Below are 17,895 nucleotides of genomic sequence, written 5' to 3'. Positions count from 1 at the left end.
TATATATATATATATATATATATATATATATAGTGTTCATGGGACAGCAGAGAAAAAAAATCAGAGAATTTCTTATAGCATAGTAGTAAGAAACAATCCAAAGTGGAACAGAAAACTAGGAAGAAAAAGTTCTGTAACATACAAGAAGTGTGTCTGTAATTAGGCTCTGCCACAGACAGGAAAGGGAGAAACAGAAAAGAGATTCAAAATAATGTTCTATTTTGATGAAAACAGTCTGCCTACAGATTCAAGGAGATCAAAGAACCTATCAGAAGAGAAGAGAAGAAACCATAGCAAAGTACATCACAAATTCGATGAAACTCAGTGATTAAAAGCAGCAAGGGGCAAAAAAAAAAAAAAAAAAATCACAGTGCAGAGGAACAAGTCTAAGAATAAAGGTCTTCTTATCATAAACCATACAGACCAGAATACACTAAAGATTTTTAAAAAGAAACAACCGATAAAAATGTCTAGCCAGAATTCTATGCTTAGCAAAAAGATCCTTTAAAAAGGGGGGTGGGTGAATTAAAGAGGTTTTCACTCTCAGGGCGCTAATACAATCCATCACTAACAGACTCAAGCCACAACAGATACTAAGAAGGCTTTTCAGGTAGAAACGAAGGAATGCCCAGTGGAAGTCTGGATTTACATAAAGAAGTAAAGCGTACTAGAAATAAGCATGGACAAATACAACATGCATTTATTCTGTTAGTCATTAGATTAGGACATTAGACTATTTGTACTGCATTGTTGAATTCATAGGAGCTGCATATATATAAAGTGCATGGTAACTATGGAAAAGACAGAGGGGGTAGGCGTTGTAATATTATAATATATACCAAGTGGTATGATCTTGTCTGAAGGCAGACTGAGAGGTTAATATGTATAGCGTAAATGTCAAATAGTCACACATGTCAAGATAAAAATATAGCAGATAGGGCAAATGTGGCAACAGTGGAGACAAAAGGAAGAAAAAAAAAAGGCCAAAGAAGAGGGGCATGAAAGTTTAAAAGTGAGCAGAGAGAAGACAGAGCAAACAAAAAAGAATGATAAGATCCCAGATTTAAATCTAAACAAGTTAAATGTGAATCATCGTGGCACTACCATCGCTGGTACACATTCTGTCTCCAAGAAGCTCAGTTAATGATGAGCCAGGTAGGCAGAGAGAAAAGGAAAAAGATGAACCCTGGAGACAATGATGATTGGTAAGCTGGAGTCACCAACTACTCAGATATCAGAGTAAGTACATTTCCTAGGAAGGAATTTTAGCAGAGTTGAACAGGGCATTTCATATTATAAAGGAGCTGATCCACTGAGTGGATGTAACATTCTGCAGCATACATGCACCAACTAACAGAATTTCAAAGTAGTAAGGAAAAGTTGATAGACCTGAAAGAGCCACACAGAAATGACTCAGCGATTTCAAAATCTTCTCAATAGTTTATAGAACAACTAAAGAAAAAAAAATCAGTATGGATGACAAGCACAATACAACCAACAAAATAAAACTTATATATGTAACTAACATATACAGCCTACTTTCCAAGAAAAGTTAGTGTTGTCTAAGTTCTGGATCACAAAATCTTTCTACAGAGAAGGAAACTCCAGGCTTTAATGGTGAATTCTGCCAAACATATAAGGTAGAGATGGTGCCAATTCTCAGAGTTCTGCAGGAAACAGAAAAGGAAAAGAGCTCCTACCCACTCTTGATACCCTGAAGGCAAGGGACAAAGGGACCCAGAGGCTGGAGTGCATTGCAAGCAGCATGTCCCCTACAAGACTAGAAACACAAACTGAAGAGTCATCTCTGAAGCTATAGCAGGGGAGACTCTCGACACAGGGCAGCTTTCTGTGAGTAATCCATCACCATGTGGCCTTTGAGATGCTGGGGCTCTGGGTATAAATACTAGGCAGTTGGGTATCTGCTACATATGACTTTGTAATAAAAATGGCACAAGGAAGGAGGGAACGCTCATTTTCAAATGGCTGTAGCAGGCTGCCACTGGCTTAAACCCATTAGATTTAGCATCTGGCATAATCCACAGAGCAGATTTACAAATGTCATCACTATTCCCACTTTATAACCAAGGAAACAGATGCAAAAAGACATTAACTAACTTGCCCAGGGCCAAACAGCAAGTGGCAGAGCTGGAATTTTCATTGTTTTTTAATTTCTTATTTTTCCAGTTCTCTGAGACCTCAGGGCCAATACCCCTAAATGAATTTGATCTCCATGGTCTAAAACTGTCTCCTGACATCTGATACCTGAGGGTGTTAATTTAAATTATCCACATGGAATCAACCCTGAGGTCATGGCATCAGTACACCATACTCAATGAGCATGGTAGATTCTAAGTGCACAACAGGATAAAGACAGATAGAAGGCCATGTATTCTCATTGTTTTCTAAAATAAATACAACATCTGATTATTTTGTAATTTGTCACAGCTATGTAAGAGCTGCCTTGAGCTGGAATAGTTCTGTAGGAGAGTGTAGATGTAATATAGTCTATAATATACCCATGGCTCACAACTGCTCCCCCCCCCCCAGCATAAATAGAAGTAGCCCTTAATCTCCTAACAGCCATCACCTCAAAACTGCTCCTTTGGAAGCTGAGGAGATGGTGCCATTGACAAAGTGCCTGTCACAAAAGCGTGAGAACCTCAGTTCTGATGCCCAGCACCCACATAAAAGACAGGGATAGTGGTACATATCTGTAACCCCAGTCCCGGGGAGACAGGCAGCTCTCTGGAGAGCATTAGCCAGCCAGTCTAACTAATCACTGGGCTCCATGTTCTGTGGGAGACCCTGCCTCAAAAATTAAGATGGACATCAACCTTTGTCTCCCTTCCACATGCATACATGTACATATGTCCCCCCCACCATGCACACACAATAACAACTCTGTGTTCTGTTTCGGATGAAATCTGAATACCAGCATTTCTCTTTTATTAATAATATCATCAATAAACCATCAGATAGACTCTTCAACAATGATGTCTATTGGTCACTTCACTCAGTTGGGCTCACGTGGTATTGCATGAGAAAGTAGCTCACTAGTGACCACATACAAACATACCAACCTCCTCTGGATCCTGGCCAGGGCTGTGTGAATTCTCTCACTGTACCATCTGCACTTCTCCCTGGTGATGTTGACGTGGACCAAGCTCCCATCCTTCCAGGGAACGTGGATGAATCTGTTGCAGTATTTGGCATGGATTGTCTTCCTATTGGGGTCCTAAAGAAAGGACAAAGTCACAGACTCGAGCAGGTTCTCATGGGGGTAAAAAAAACCCATGACTCCTCATGTGGGTCCACAAAAATAACTAAAAGCTGAATAAAGTCTGGTCATCTCTGTATCCATCTTGTGTCTGTCTCCTCTGAAGCCATTACCTGGTAAATCTGCACATTGGGATGTTAATCTCCAAAGGAGTGCCTGAACATAACATTACAATAGCTAGCAAGGCCCCTTCTGCAAGGATACTGATAAGAGCAACTGAAACATCTCACTGTGCAGAGTCCTGTTCCAGATCCCCCTGATACCACCCAAAAAAGGCACCTGAAGGTCTGCGGTAAGCCTGCAATTACTCCGGATTCCAGGAACAGTGGAGCCTCAAAGATACATGACTCTATAATGAGAAGCCTTCCCCCACACGGCAGCCGTAACTACCTTACAGGAACCAGACCAATCCTCTCAACAATGGCAGTAACAACTTCAAACCTTGCAGAACCAGAACTGAGACAAGATCAACCAGATGGAATTTGCCCAGGACAGCTGAAGTAGACAGCCCTTTCTCTTTGCCCCAGTTCTTCCTGTATTAAGACTACAGTTCAAGTCGGTACCCCAAAGACAGACTTTGGGGTCAATGAACTTCTTTGTCTACACTTTGCAATGTGACCAGCAGCCATGTTGATGAAATCATTCACTCTTACCTCTCTAAATGGAACAATGGGATATGAATGAGCCCATTCTATGGGGAATCCCGGGCCTTGGGCTTTGGGACTAAAGCTGTAATAACAAGGCCACTCAGAAACCATATAAGGAAGAAAAATAGCCAAGTAGCACCCCCATCTCTACTTGACTCGTACACCTCTTAGCACACATCTCCACTGAGAGATCATTCACGTCTAAACTCAACAAGCATGTGCTAGTGCCTGCTCCACAGACCGTCCTGTGATGGAGGCCATGGACAGGGTCAGAAGTACACAGATTGCATCTGTGTCTTGGAGAAGCCAGTGAGTGATTCCTGCAAGGGGAGGGGACTAGAGGGGAAAGGAAAGAAAAAGAAAGGAAGAGGGGAGGGAGGTGAGGAAAGAAGGGGAGCAAAGAGAGATGGAAAGAGAAAGGGATGGGAGGGGATAATGGAGAGAATAGGAAGGAAGGAAGGAAGGAAGGAAGGAAGGAAGGAAGGAAGGAAGGAAGGAAGGAAGGAAGGAAGGAAGGAGAGGGGGAAAGAGCATTAGAAACTAAGAATTAATCCCTGAATTTAAATTTTCATACATCCCAACTTCCATGGAGAAGTGGGAATTTTGCATAATCAGAGTAGATTCTGAGCACGTAGGAATGGCAGTGAAGAGCTGGAGAAAGAGAATGGATCACATTCGTTGGAAGAGTTGGCCTTCAAGGAGAAACAGACTAAGCAGATGAGGCACAGGCAGAGGCAGATACCAGTAGTCATCACTCCGAGGGAGTGGGAGCCGTGCACAGTAGAAAAAAAGCCATCAAATGCCTGTATGTAATCAAATATCATACAGTAGCCCAGGGAGACAGCTCAGCTGGTAAAGTACCTCCTTCACAGCATGAAGACCTGAGTTCATATCCTCAACACTCATGGAAATAGCTGGGCATGGCAGCATACACGTATCCACAGTGCTGGCTGGCAGAGGAGTGACAGAGACAGGCAGATCCTCAGCACACTGGCCAGCCAATCTAGCTAAATCAATGGGTGAGCTTCTGGTGCAGGAAGAGACCCTTTCTCAAAAGAAGAAATACAATCAAGAGTAGTGCATGACATTGACCTCTGGTCCATACACATGTGCATGCGCAGATACAATCATAAAATGCATGCTTATAAAAGACAACATTGAGCATCTAAAGTAAAGGGAGGAAATGAATGAACAAGTGAAAGATGAGTCCAGGCATGGGGTGTTAGATAGGCACAAGGTCAACTCTTCCTGGGAACAGAAGCACTAATCCAAAGTGAAACTGGGCATCGTGCCTGAGTGTTTGCCCCCAGATTTCTCCAGAACAGTCAATGGTCATTCCCAGGAGATGGCACAATGTTGGATTTCATTAGCTTTGGGGAAAGTCCTAGGGAAGTAATCTAAGTGGGATGGTTAGAAATGATTGCGTGGGCTATGTTTGCAGACATAAACTAAGTCGAAGGCACACCTACGGGAGGGAGGGGAAATGGCGGTGTGGAGGAGGAAGTCATTGGAAGAGGGGCTAAAGAAATGAAAGAGCAGAGTGTCGTAAGGGTCATCCGCGTGGGACCGACATCCTGAAGAGTGCAAACAGGGGCTGGAGTCCGCAGTGGCAAGGAACAAACTCATCGTCAAGGACATAAGCAGGTGAGGTGGACTCAGCATAGCCCGAGGAGGTCTGGTGACTTGGTAAGGACAGTCAGGAAGCAGCAACAGGAGAAAAGTTACCACCCACATCAGGCCAATGGGTCCAAGAGAGTCCAGCCCCTGCTACAGAGGGTAAGAACTCAGGGGTCACATAGGGAGGAGAACCAGGAGACAGGTGGTGGGTCAGTGGTGAGCGATACGCTGCCAAGAGGGGTGGGAAGGGAGCTGTCCTCTGCCATGGTGCCTTTCCTCTCCTCCTCCACCACACCCCTGGGGCTGTCCCACAAAAGCATCCTTCCTGCCTATCTCTCAGTCCCGCGATATTTCCCTGGAAGTCTGAAGCACAGCCAAGTGAAGCAACAGCAGGCCACAAAGCTACGGGGAGGCAGGCTACCAGGCAGCAGCAAGACAGAATGATAATGACATGACAGCCCAGAGGGTCCCATTCACAGGGGCCTCTGTCCGTCACAACGTCACAGGAGGAGCTCCTACCGGCCGGGAGGCCCAGCGACTTCATCCCCTCCAGTGTAAAACTGAGCACAAGCAGCTAAGGTATCTTGACGAGACAGAGCACAAAGCACTCCCAGGGCTGATTCTCTACTTGTGACGTCAGTGTCTGTGATAGAGAAAAGACCACGTCTCCCGGGCATCTCCTAACAGCTAAGCTCTGTGCTCAGACAGGCAGTTGCCAAGTTGGACCTGACAATGCCCAGTTTAAAAACAGAAAGAAGGAAGCTACTGGTAGTGAAATGAACCCCACCCCTTCATCCATCTGGGAAACCCTACACACCAAGGTCTTTCTAGTCATTCATTTCTCAGATGTGAACAACTACACCACATCTAAACCAGTGTTTATATGGATAATCATACACTAGATTCACCCTCTGGCTGCCAGGGAACTCTAAGAATTGACCCATTTTATAGCTACAAAGTCCCCCTACATAACACAACCTTAGGAGTAACCCAATTTGGGACCTATGGTCTGAAAATATGAAGGAACAATGTTTTCTCACCACTGTCTATGAAAAGGAATCGTTAGCATAATTCTCAACCTTCACCATATTGTTATGCATTAACACAAGAAACGTGAGCCAAGCTCCACATTTATAAGCCTCTCTCTTCAAACTGGCCCTTAAAATTTCATTGAAACTGCAAAGAAGGAAGACAAAGTTCAGCATCAGAGCCTGATTCAGAGCCTGCCATATTGTCAGAAGCTCACAGTGGGCTATGTCAAAATCGGCAAGGGTGAATACTTATAAATACCCAGGACTGAATATTTTCTAAGTAAAAATTTAGTTATGGATGACTTCCTGAACATGACTGAATGATGTCTACAAAGCTAGAAAACTGTGCTCAGGAGGAAAGCCACTAATGAGATTTCCCCTGTGCAGCAGCAATTACTCTGCCTCCTAGGATACGGCAGGAAGCAAGCTTTTCGTCAATGCTGCATTTTTCTAATTTAATTTATGTATTTTCCTCCTGCAGTCCATCGTAAACACACAGGGGTAAGGAGGTAAAAGCACAACACAGCGAAACCTGAACAGCTAGAAAAAAAACAGCCGGACGGGGGAGGGAGGTCAGGCAAGGAGCTGGGTGGTCAGCCAGCAAAGTTACACATCAGAGTGGGCAGGGTCCCCTCTGGTGGATCTACAAGCCTCTCAGTAATGGCCTTGACCCTAAATCATAGTCTTTAAGGATAGACACACACACACACACACACACACACCAAGTGACCCAGTATTTGAGCAGGGTATTGATCCTCCCACGTCCTCCATTTCCAACACACACACACACACACACACACACACACACACACACAATTTTCTGCTTCACAATGTGACACTGCTTAGTCTCTCTGGTTGTATTAATAATTGATACGGAGTATTGCGGTCCCTGCTCTCCACCTACACATGACCATTTCCTAATGTGTAGCTGTTGGTCCTCCACCTTCACCCTCACCTGGATGTCTGCTATGGTTTGAATGTGGTTTGTCCCCACCGTACTGAGCATTCATCCCCAACAGGGCAGTCCCAGTAGGTGGTGCCTTTAAAAGCTGATTAACAGACACTCAAGTATTTCTGTTGGCGTGAGTTCGGAGGCTCAGATGTGGGATTAGTTACCCTAAGAGTGGACTGTTACAAACTAGGTCAGCTTCCCCTGCCTGGGCTACTTTTCTTGCTGCTGTCACAAGGTATCCAGCAAACCCAAGTTAAGGGAAGAAGCGAGGTTTTGTTGTGGCCCATGGTTTGAGGGTAAAGTTCACCGTGGTGGGGAGGTCATGGCAGCAGGAACATGGGGCGTCTGCTCAACGTCACATCTACAGTCAGGGAGAAGAGAGATGGGTAGTGGTGCTCAGCTCACTCTCTCCTTTTCAATCAGTCTAGAACCCCAAGCCCTGGACTGGTGCTGTCCACATTTAGGATGGTTTTGTTCACATTTAGGGTAGATCTTCGCACCTCCCTTAGCCCAATCTAGAAACTCCTTCGTAGGTAAACCCAAAGGTTTTTCTCCCAGTGATTCTAACTCGCGCTGAGAACCATCAACCACTGCAGATCACATTTATCTCCCCTCTCTCTTTTCTCCCTTCCCCTTCCCTCCCCCTTATCCGTGACATAACTAATGTAAAATTCTGGTACCCACCTCAGACCTAATGACTCAGATGCATGATGGGAGAGTTTAGAAAGCATTCAAACTGAGAATAATTTGGTCTTTGGGAGCCAGAGTCAGACACTGTGAGAAGTTGCAACCCCATGGACCCCATTTGGCACAATGGAACTATATCTCTCAGAGTTTGAAACACAGGCTCATCTGCTTCTAGGAGCCTTTGGAGAATCCGATTTCATGTTTACTGGAAATCTACTATATGCTGGCAGGCGCTTACTGGAGTAATGCATCTTCAAGATGTTTGAGATTCAAGAGGACCAAAGGGACACCTGGTTTTTACATGCTCACCAGCAGTTTCTCTCTTCTGTTCAACATGGGAGAACACAGAGCCTTTTGTCTGACATAATACTGAACAATTCAGAAACTTGTAAGACTTGAACTTCTATTGGCCCAGCTGGTAGCTTGGGTATAACTCACTTCTATCTGCTGTTATAGCTTAAAAACTTGAGTGTGTCTCCAAAAGGGCCTGTGGTGTATGCGCCCATGGTGGCAGTGTTGGGAGCAGGGAAAGCTCTAGGAGGTAAGGTCTACTGGAAGATCCTGGGGACTGCTGATGACAGGAAGTCATGCTGATCTTGCGGAATGAGATCTGGTTGCAGCACAACGAAGTCATCAGCACTTCAGCCTTCTGCCCATGGCTAGCTAGTTCTGCTCATAGCTAGCTCGTTCTACCCATTGCTAGCTTATTCTGCCCGTGGCTAGCTAGTTCTGCCCGTGACTAGCTCATTCTATCCATGGCTACCTAGTTCGGCCCGTGGCTAGCTAGTTCTATCCATAGCTGCCCATGGCTTTCTGCTTCTCTGTGATACCGCTAGGCGCTAGGGAACTGCATCAGAGGCTAAATAGATGGTACCTACCTGGTATTAGGCCTCCAAAAGTGTGAGATAACTATAAGTTTTTCTTCAAAAAGCACCTAGCATCAGTCATTCTGTTTTGGCTACTCAAAACAGACTAAGACGTGTAGAAGCCATGCCCAGGCTTTGACTACTCCCGTGGGTACCATCTAGAGAAGAAGGCAGGAGGCAAAGGGACATCTGTTTCACGGAAACCCTGGATGATTCCCTTCCCTGCCATCTTTCAATGTGGTCTTTCCCTCGGCTTCTGATCCAAGGGAGGCTTCCTGCTCCCCCACCCCCAGGCAAGAAGAGAAGGCCCACAGCCCCACCAGCTTTCACCTACCGCACTGGTCTGCACAGACTCGTCTTCCGGTTTGGCTCTTATGTCAACGACTCCGTCAACGTGGCGAAAGGAGCAGTCAGTAAGAACGTCGTAAAAAGTCAGCTTCTGGGCCCTCAAGCCGTATTTCTGGAGCCACTGCTGAGAATCCCAGGTGTCTTCTACGTTTTCTTTATTCTCAGCAGACGTTGCTCCTGGAATCATAGTTCATCAGCCACTCATATTGCATGACCAGTTCCTCCAACACTCCCACCCTCATATTTACCAGTCTGGAACATTCCCACTGCCAGACTATGGAGCCCAAGCATCTCCTCAGGAAGTATACTACAGCGGGACTCTTCATTTTACCTCATTTTCTCCTCTATGTGTTTGAAATGGCCTCACACCAGAATGGCTCTGGCTGAGAGACCAGGACCACAGGTCAAGAAAGCATTGAATACAGGGTCGGAAGCTTTGGGTTCCAGTCCTGGCTGTGCCCTCTACTACCTTAGGCAAGTAGCTCAAATGTGATTCACCCATTTGGTCATTCTGAGCTCAGGCAAATATCTCTACCTGCAGACGGAAGAGGGTATCTGCTTGGCCTTCTTGGAGAATCTGATTTTATATTTATGGAGAATTTATTCTAGGCTTCCAGGTTATTAATATAATGTATTCATTCTATTCAGTATGGGAGAAGAGTGGGGTTTTCTTTTGACATACTGTTAACTAATCCAGGGATTGCTAATGCCTGAATTCCTATAGACCTAGTTCATAGCTTAGGTATAGCTCATGTAAACTAGTGATATAATCTAGAAATGTCTTGAGAGCGGACCCAAAAGTTTATGTGGTAGATATTTGGTCCCCAGGATGGCAACAGGGCCCAAATGAGTATGGCTTCTCATAGTCAGTTCTCAATATCAGTGGTTTCTAAACTCCAACATGCATGAGGGTCGGGAAGTCTGAGGCAGAGACCAAGAGTTTGCGTGAGTTGTGCCCTTGTTCATTTTGTGTTGCTGTGGCAAGCAGAGCAATTCAGTGAATCTAGTCACTTGAGCGTGCTTCACGAAAAGGGGATATAGAAGGAGGCCCATGTAGCCTGTAGGCAGGCAAGGTCAGACAACATGCAAAGGTCCCTAGGCCCTGTTCAGAGTGTGGCCCTCAGCTCTGTGGGCTCAGAAACCTCATCTGTCAGCGGAAGTGCCTGGCGCTCTATCTAGACTGTCTCATTCTCTCATCTCACAGAGTACACCCCACAAGGCTAGCTGTCCACCAATGTTAGGTACATTCTCCTCTGCTGTCTTCCAGAGGTCAGCAGTACCAGTGTATCCCGTCTCCAGGAAGGACTGGTTCAAGGACTGTGCTATGAGTACCTCAATCAGAGGCTGCTCAAACTTCTTGTGATGGTACACAAAACTGACAGCCTTGCCCCTGTACACTTCAGATCATCGCTGGATCCCGTATAACACCCGACACAGGGCAACACTTGCCAACGGTCACCATACCGTTTACGGTACTGTTTAAAGAACACTGACAAAATCCCTGTGCATTGCTGGTACAGTGGCTTTTTTTTTTCCTTAAATATTTTTGATTCATAGTCGGTTCAGTCCTTGGAGCCTGAAACTACAAGGCTCAGATCGTCATCAAAAGTTGCTCCTGGGGTTTGTCCTGCTTTGTTTTCCGTTGCTGTAAAAAACACCGAACTAACTGCAAGGGTTTATTTCAACTTACCGTTTATAGTCATCTAGAGAAGCCAACGCAGGAACCCTAGGTAGGAACTGGAGCAGAAGGCACAGAGAAAACACTGCTTCCAAGACTCACTCACCTTGCTTTCTTAGACAACCCAGGACCACGTGCTGAGGGGGTGGCACTGCCCACAGTGGGCTGAACTCTCCCACATCCATTATTAATCCAAGAAAATGCCCCACAAACAAGCCCACAGGCAGATCTGATGGAGGTGATTCCTTTTTTGAGGTTCCCCTTTCCCAGGTGACTCTAGTTTGTACTCAGTTGTCCAAAGCTAGCCAGCACGGAGCTAGAGAGACAGCTCTATGGTTAGCAGCCTGTACTGCTCTTGCAGGGGACCCGAATATGGTTCCCAGCACCTGTACTGAGCAGGTCACATCTGCCTGTAAGTCCAGCTCTGAAGAATCCAATGTCCTCTTCTGGTCTTTGAGGGCACCTAAACTCACATGTGTGCACACACACACACACACATACAATTTTTAATAAAAATAAGTCTTTAAATAAAAGATTAAATTACTGCTAGGCTTACCACATTTAAGGGGCTATATAATTAGACCAGGACCTGGGGAAATAAAACAGCTTGCAGCCAATTAGTCCTCGATAGTGTGTAAAAAGGCTGCCTGTGAGTGTGTCAGCTGAGCTGGCTTTGTCCTCAGATTTTAAAACAATGCACTCTGAAACCTACTGGAATCTGAACTGATTAAAGCTGGCTTCTGCTTTCGAACTTCAAGCCAATGTGGCATCAAAAGCCCCTCTGAGCAACATCCTGAATGGCAGCCGTTGGCGTCCTTATAAACCACAATGTCTTCCTACCCTTCTCAAGGAATTCAAGCAGCTGCCTCCCAGAATACTCAGCCCCTTGAGCGTCCCCTGGGAGCTTTTGGCACCACTGCAAGCGGCTAAAAGATGTGGCTGTCTGTGGGAAGATGAGCATCCTTGGAGATGCCTTCCTATGACTTCTTCAGTCATTGTTAATCACTCTCTGCACCTTAGGCTCCTCTTTATGTCCTCCTTATATAGCTGGTCCCTTTCCTCCTTTTCCTGTTCAAATTCTTCATTCATTGATTTCCATAGCAACACGTATCCTTTTGTTCTGTTTGGGGGCTTACCTTTTTAAGGAAAAGATGAAGGTTTCTTCATCAAGCGTTAAGTCCAAACTTAGGAGAAAAAGAACTTTCTGGAAGCCATACAAACCAATCCTAGCAAGGGTTTTTAAAGAGTCTAAGATGAACCTTCACCTTCCAGCATCAGGCAGGACCAAGGGTGCAGCCACTTAAGAACAGGAGCCAGGCTCCCAATTATCATCAAAATGGGGGTGAAGACCCCTTCCAACCTGAGCCTCATAAAGGAAATCAGAGGCAGCCAAGCAACCAAAGCAGAGAGCTCAGGCGTGCCAGAGCTGGAGAAACGAGGGGAGAGTGAAGTATTTTTCATATTCATCCACCGCTAATTACACCAATTAGTGGCTGAGCCTTGTTAGCCCGAGGAAGGGAAAGAGAAGGGCATCATCTGTTCATTAGCGTCGCTCACTGAGGGATTCTTTCCCAATTCTCCTGCAGTTATTTTAATTAAGAGTGTCGTATGAATTCTCACCTTCTGAGCCTTCACTTACGGCAGAGGTGTGAGCTCACAGTGATTCTGATCACATGGCATCCACACCTCCACATGACAGATTGCTAAAGATGTTCTTGGAGTTCCGCGCAAGGGAAGCAGACCGTGGAGCACATCCACACTGTAGAATTTACTTGCCTGGTCCTCTCTGTCCTACTGATCAGTCTCAAAACATTTTTTTTCCAGGTATGAAGCCATACTGAATACTGCTTTTGAAAACCATCGTGGTATAACCAGGGACACAATCAAAATGATATTGAGTACAGCTTATCAGTCTGTCCTCCCCCTCCCCTCATAACAACACCTTCTGACACTCATACACCTACCCTCAAAGTGAGATCCGTAAGGTACCATTAAGGATTTACTACCCCACACCAAACTGCGCCCTCTATCCCCCTCCACTGAAAGCTACTCAGCTGCCACATCGTTCCTGCTATGCTAGGTCCTTGAGCTGTCCCTGAATGAAGGCACTCATTTTCTAGAGATAACATCAATCTGATGGCTCTCCTAGCAAACGCCACATGCTCTGTCCCCCACTTAGTACCAATTGCTGCTATTCAGAAAGAGGGCTCCTTAGGCAAAAAGCTAGAGAACCTAAAAACTTGGGGATTATTGATGATTTTAAGACTTTTTCCCCCCAGAGCATGGGGCTCACTGCAAACAGGACTCCCAATCCTACTATCTGGGAATCTGAAGTTATTTAGATTCAGAGTCCCTTTATCCAGGGAATTATGGAGGGCTTGTGGTCTACACACCAGAGCCTGATGCACAATGGAAGGGGAGAGAGAGGGAAGAGAGAGGGAGGAAACAGAATTGAGGGCAGCTGGGAACAGAGGGAGACAGACTCTAGGAAGCCCCAGTCCCTCTTGTGGGGTAACTCCCTCAGCAGTGAAGAGCTAGAGCCCTTACTGATGAGGGATGTGCCCAGGACCTCACAGGTACCAGGCGGAAGGATGGAGTTTGAGGGCGGAAACCCACCATCACTGCACAGAGACTTCTCGACAAAGATGGAGGTAAATAGTCTTGGTGTCCTGGGCACTACGCGTGAGGGTTGAGGCCCGATGGGACACACAGAGGGCCTTGGTGTGGAAGGTCAAATGTGAGCCTGGGTCCAAGCAGGAAGCTCTCGACCCTGCTCTGAAAGGAGCATCAGGTAACTGGCAGGAGCCTGTTTGAAACTCTTAACTTCAAGGGAGAATAAAATGGAGTCCCAGGGAGTTCTAGGCCTATTTTCCCCTGGAATACTATAAAGTGATTTTATTTATTTATTTACTTACTTATTTTTACTTCCTTCTTGTTAATTCTGTAAAAATCAAAGTATGATTTTCATTGCAGTGAAGGGCTCTGCCACTCACCCAATTTGTTTATTCCAACCCTCCGGTCACTAGTTCCTTGAGAGTGGAGAGGAGAGGAGGAGAGAAAAGAATGAGGTAGAAAAGAAACAGGCTTGAAAAAGAAAGCAAAGTCCTAACAGTGAAGATAACACAGGGAGGAACAAGGACCCTTTGGGCCACACTTTGCTCACTTTCTCTTCTGCTCCTCTCTCTGACAGCTGCACGGGGAAATGGCTTTCAATACAGGCAGCACTTCAGCTGTGAGCGGGGCAGCTTCAGGAGGACACTAAACCATGACGCCTGCCACAGACTGTTCAGCAGCGGGGAGCAACAGTTCAGCCCAGTGACAAACCCGCACAGGGCTAAGAAGAAAACATTATCAGGAGCCCAGGCTGCAGAAGAATCACAGGCAGCGTGCTCCAACAAGTCTCCACACCATGGCCTTCTCAAGTGGGAACAGCTGAGGACCACTGGGGCCGGCACCAACCTGTACCTCCAACAGCAACTTTTAAAGCAACTGGGCTAGGAGCTAGAGAGATGGCTCAGCAATTGAAAAGTGAAGCATGCATGGGCAGCCCGTTTCTATTCATGGTTTCATGGTCTGAGCTGATGAGGAATACTGACCAGGTCACTTCCTCAAGGAACAGGTTCTACTAAGGTACAGACTCGAATCGCTGGATTCAGAGTTCAGAGTCTTAACCATTACACCACAGGAGCGGGTGCATGCAATTGAGAAGACCTGGGTTCAATTCCCAGCACCCACACATTGGCGAATGACTATTGGATGCTCTCTTCTGGCCTCTAGAGGCACCACACGTACATAGTGCATAGACACAAAATACCCATACGCCTAAAATTTAGAAAAATATTAATAAATCTTTCTTTAAAAATGTTAAAATAGCAAGGTTGTGGAAATATCTACAGACCAACTTAGGATTTGAATATGAAGTGGACAGATGAGTTTAAAAAGAGGAAAGTCTAAAGGGACTTTGGGAGCTTGGGAAATTGTGACATCTGAAGGTCTCATAAGTATGTAGTGAAGGCTGGGTTATCAGTCTTTTATTTCCAAACTGTAACCATCCAATGCTTTTCTTCACCTAGAATCTTCGTGAATATCTTATTTCTAACTACGTCCATTCTTGGGTGCCCATTCCTCTTTTCCATAGTGTCCACTGAAGCATGAAACAGCACACATTCCTGAGGTCCCTATCTTAGCTCATTGTTCCATTGCTGTGAGGAGACACCATGAACAAGGCGACTTGTAGAAGAAAGCATATAATTGGGGACCGGCTTGCAGCTTCAAAAGGTGGGTCCATTCTTTTTTCTTTTTTTTTTTTTTTTTTTTTGGTTTTTCGAGACAGGGTTTCTCTGCAGCTTTTTTTTTTTAGAGCCTGTCCTGGAGCTAGCTCTTGTAGACCAGGCTGGCCTCGAACTCACAGAGATCCGCCTGCCTCTGCCTCCCGAGTGCTGGGATTAAAGGCGTGCGCCACCACCGCCCGGCTAGGTGGGTCCATTCTTATCATGGTGGACAGTACAGTGGCAGGCAGGCAGGCATGGTGCTGGAGAAGTAGCAGGCAGACAGGGTGAGCCAGATGGGGCCTTCTGGCACACCTTCTGAAACAAGGCCACACCCACTCTAACGAGGCCACACCACCTAATCCTCCCCAAACAGTTCTACTCACTGGAGAGCTCATCCAAACCACCACAGTCTTATCTCCGCTACTCTTCCTATTGCTAACAGCCAAAACCACTGCTAAGCCTAAGACAATGCATATTTGTGTGTAGGTTCATTCCAAAGTAATATAATTTAGCTTTTACACTGAGGTATTTAATACACTATGAGGTCTTTTGTTGTTGTTGTTGTTGTTGCTTTTGTTTACGGGTGAGATAAGAGGCCAAGAGTACTGTGTATGTAGTTGCTCCCATGCCAATTTTTTGGAAGGTTATTTTCTCCACATTGAAATGTCTTGATACCCTGGCCAAAATTAAATCTACAATAGATATGTAGATTTATTTTGGGGCCATTCCATGAACCTATGCACCTGTGTTTTCACAGAGTTTTTTTTCTGTATAGTCCTGCCTCAACAGAAACTCACCTTGGAGTCCCAGTTGATTATAGGCTTGCTGTCTTCCTGCCTTAGCCCCCAATGCTGAAATTATAAGTCAATGCCACCATACCCAGGCCATTATGCATTCATGTTGGGACAGCCTTACACAGCCTTGGTTATTACAGTTCTGTTGTAGATTTTAAAGATGACACACACATATCTTCTAACTTCTTTTCAAGACCATTCCTGGTTATTCTGTGTCCTTTGCATTTCCAAATTTGTTTAGGAACAGCTTGTCAATTTCTGCCAAAAAGACAGCTGAGATTTCTTGCAGAGATTGTGTAAAACTTGGAAGTCAGTTTGGAAGAGAGCCATCTCAACCAGCGTATCGCACAACTTTATTAATTTCAAGGATCTGTGTCTTCTTTTGCAGTATACAATCCTTATGCTTCTTTCATTAAATGTTCCTAGTATTTCAGTGTTTTTGCATTTGTATGTATGTGTGTGTGTGTGTTCAGGTATGGGTTGGTGCATGTGTATGTGTGTGTGACTGTGTGAGCACACGTGCATGTAGGGGTCCGAGGATAACCTCAAGTGCTTTCCCCAGGAACACCACCCCTTCCTTGAGATAAGGTCTCACATCAGGCTAAAGTGCCTGGCCATTGAGCTAGAAATGCCCCTGTCTCTGCCTTGTGCTACCATGCCTGGCATTTTACACGGGTTCTGGGAATTAAACTCAGGCCTGTTTGGGAGACAAGCCCTTTACTGACTGAGTTCATTTTCATTTTCATTTTTGGTGGATTTATAAGTGGGATTCTTTCCTTAACCTCACCCATGGCATGTCCCTTGCTAATATATAGACATACAGTCCACTGTGCTTGATGCTCTCTCCTGCAACCATGGCGAAGTCTTTACTAGCTCCTATAGTTTCTTTGTGGATCCTGTAGAGTTTCAATATGAGTAACTGTTACCTGTAAATATTGATTTACCTGTTGGGTGCCAAGACGGGAACTTATTCTTTTTCTTGGCTGGCTGTACTGGCTAGACTCTCCTGTTCCTGTACCCTCCTCTCACATCAGGAAGAATATCACCAGGCTTTCACTAGTTACTCTACCTCTGCATTTTCAACAGATGCTCTTTCTCGGGTTAAGAATGAGACATTAGTGTCCAGAGAGAACACTTGGCAGTTAAGGGCTCTGGCTACTCTTGTGGAGAACCTGAGTTTGATTCCCAGCACCCAGATTAATTGGCTCACAACCACTTATAAATCCAGCTCCAGAGGACCCAATGCATCTGACTTAATAAGCACCCACACACATGTGACACATACACACAAAGACATATATACATGATTTAAAATAAAATAGAGGCTGGGGAGATGGCTCTGTGGTTTGGAATACTTGTTGCCCTTGCAGAGGACCTGGAGTTAGTTTCCAGCACACACACTGGCAGCTCATAACTATCTGTAACCCCAGCTCCAGAGGTTCCAACCCTCTCCAAACTTCCATGGGGACCAGACATGCACATGATACCTATACATCATACAAGCAAAACAGTCATGTGCATAAAATAAATAGAAGCATAAAAATATTGTTTTGGTTTTTCAAGACAGGGCTTCTCTGTGTATCCCTGGCTGTCCTGGAACTCACTCTGTAGACCAGGTTGGCCTCGAACTCACAGATCCACCCGCCTCTGTCTGAGATTAAAGACATGCACTGGTGCCACCACCACCCAGCTGGAAAAGAAATGTTTTTTAAAGGTGATCTTAA

The 17,895-nt window shown here is 45.4% G+C and overlaps 1 protein-coding gene across 1 annotated transcript in view; it reads right to left on the bottom strand.

Annotated features, from left to right (window-relative positions):
* Vwa3b (von Willebrand factor A domain containing 3B) overlaps positions 1-17,895 on the bottom strand; it is a 182,890-nt gene that overhangs the window by 82,700 nt on the left and 82,295 nt on the right. The window contains exons 8-9 of the mRNA XM_038343822.2: positions 9,415-9,605; positions 3,084-3,238 (exon numbers count right to left, since the gene is read on the bottom strand). Of these exons, the coding sequence (XP_038199750.2) occupies positions 3,084-3,238; positions 9,415-9,605 (346 nt within the window). The remainder of the gene's footprint in view (positions 1-3,083; positions 3,239-9,414; positions 9,606-17,895) is intronic.

The sequence above is a fragment of the Arvicola amphibius genome, chromosome 9 (assembly GCF_903992535.2).
Source record: "Arvicola amphibius chromosome 9, mArvAmp1.2, whole genome shotgun sequence".
In the NCBI taxonomy this organism is placed as follows: domain Eukaryota; kingdom Metazoa; phylum Chordata; class Mammalia; order Rodentia; family Cricetidae; genus Arvicola; species Arvicola amphibius.
The sequence above is the reverse complement of the archived record's forward strand: the minus strand, read 5'-3'. Positions and strand labels throughout refer to the sequence as shown.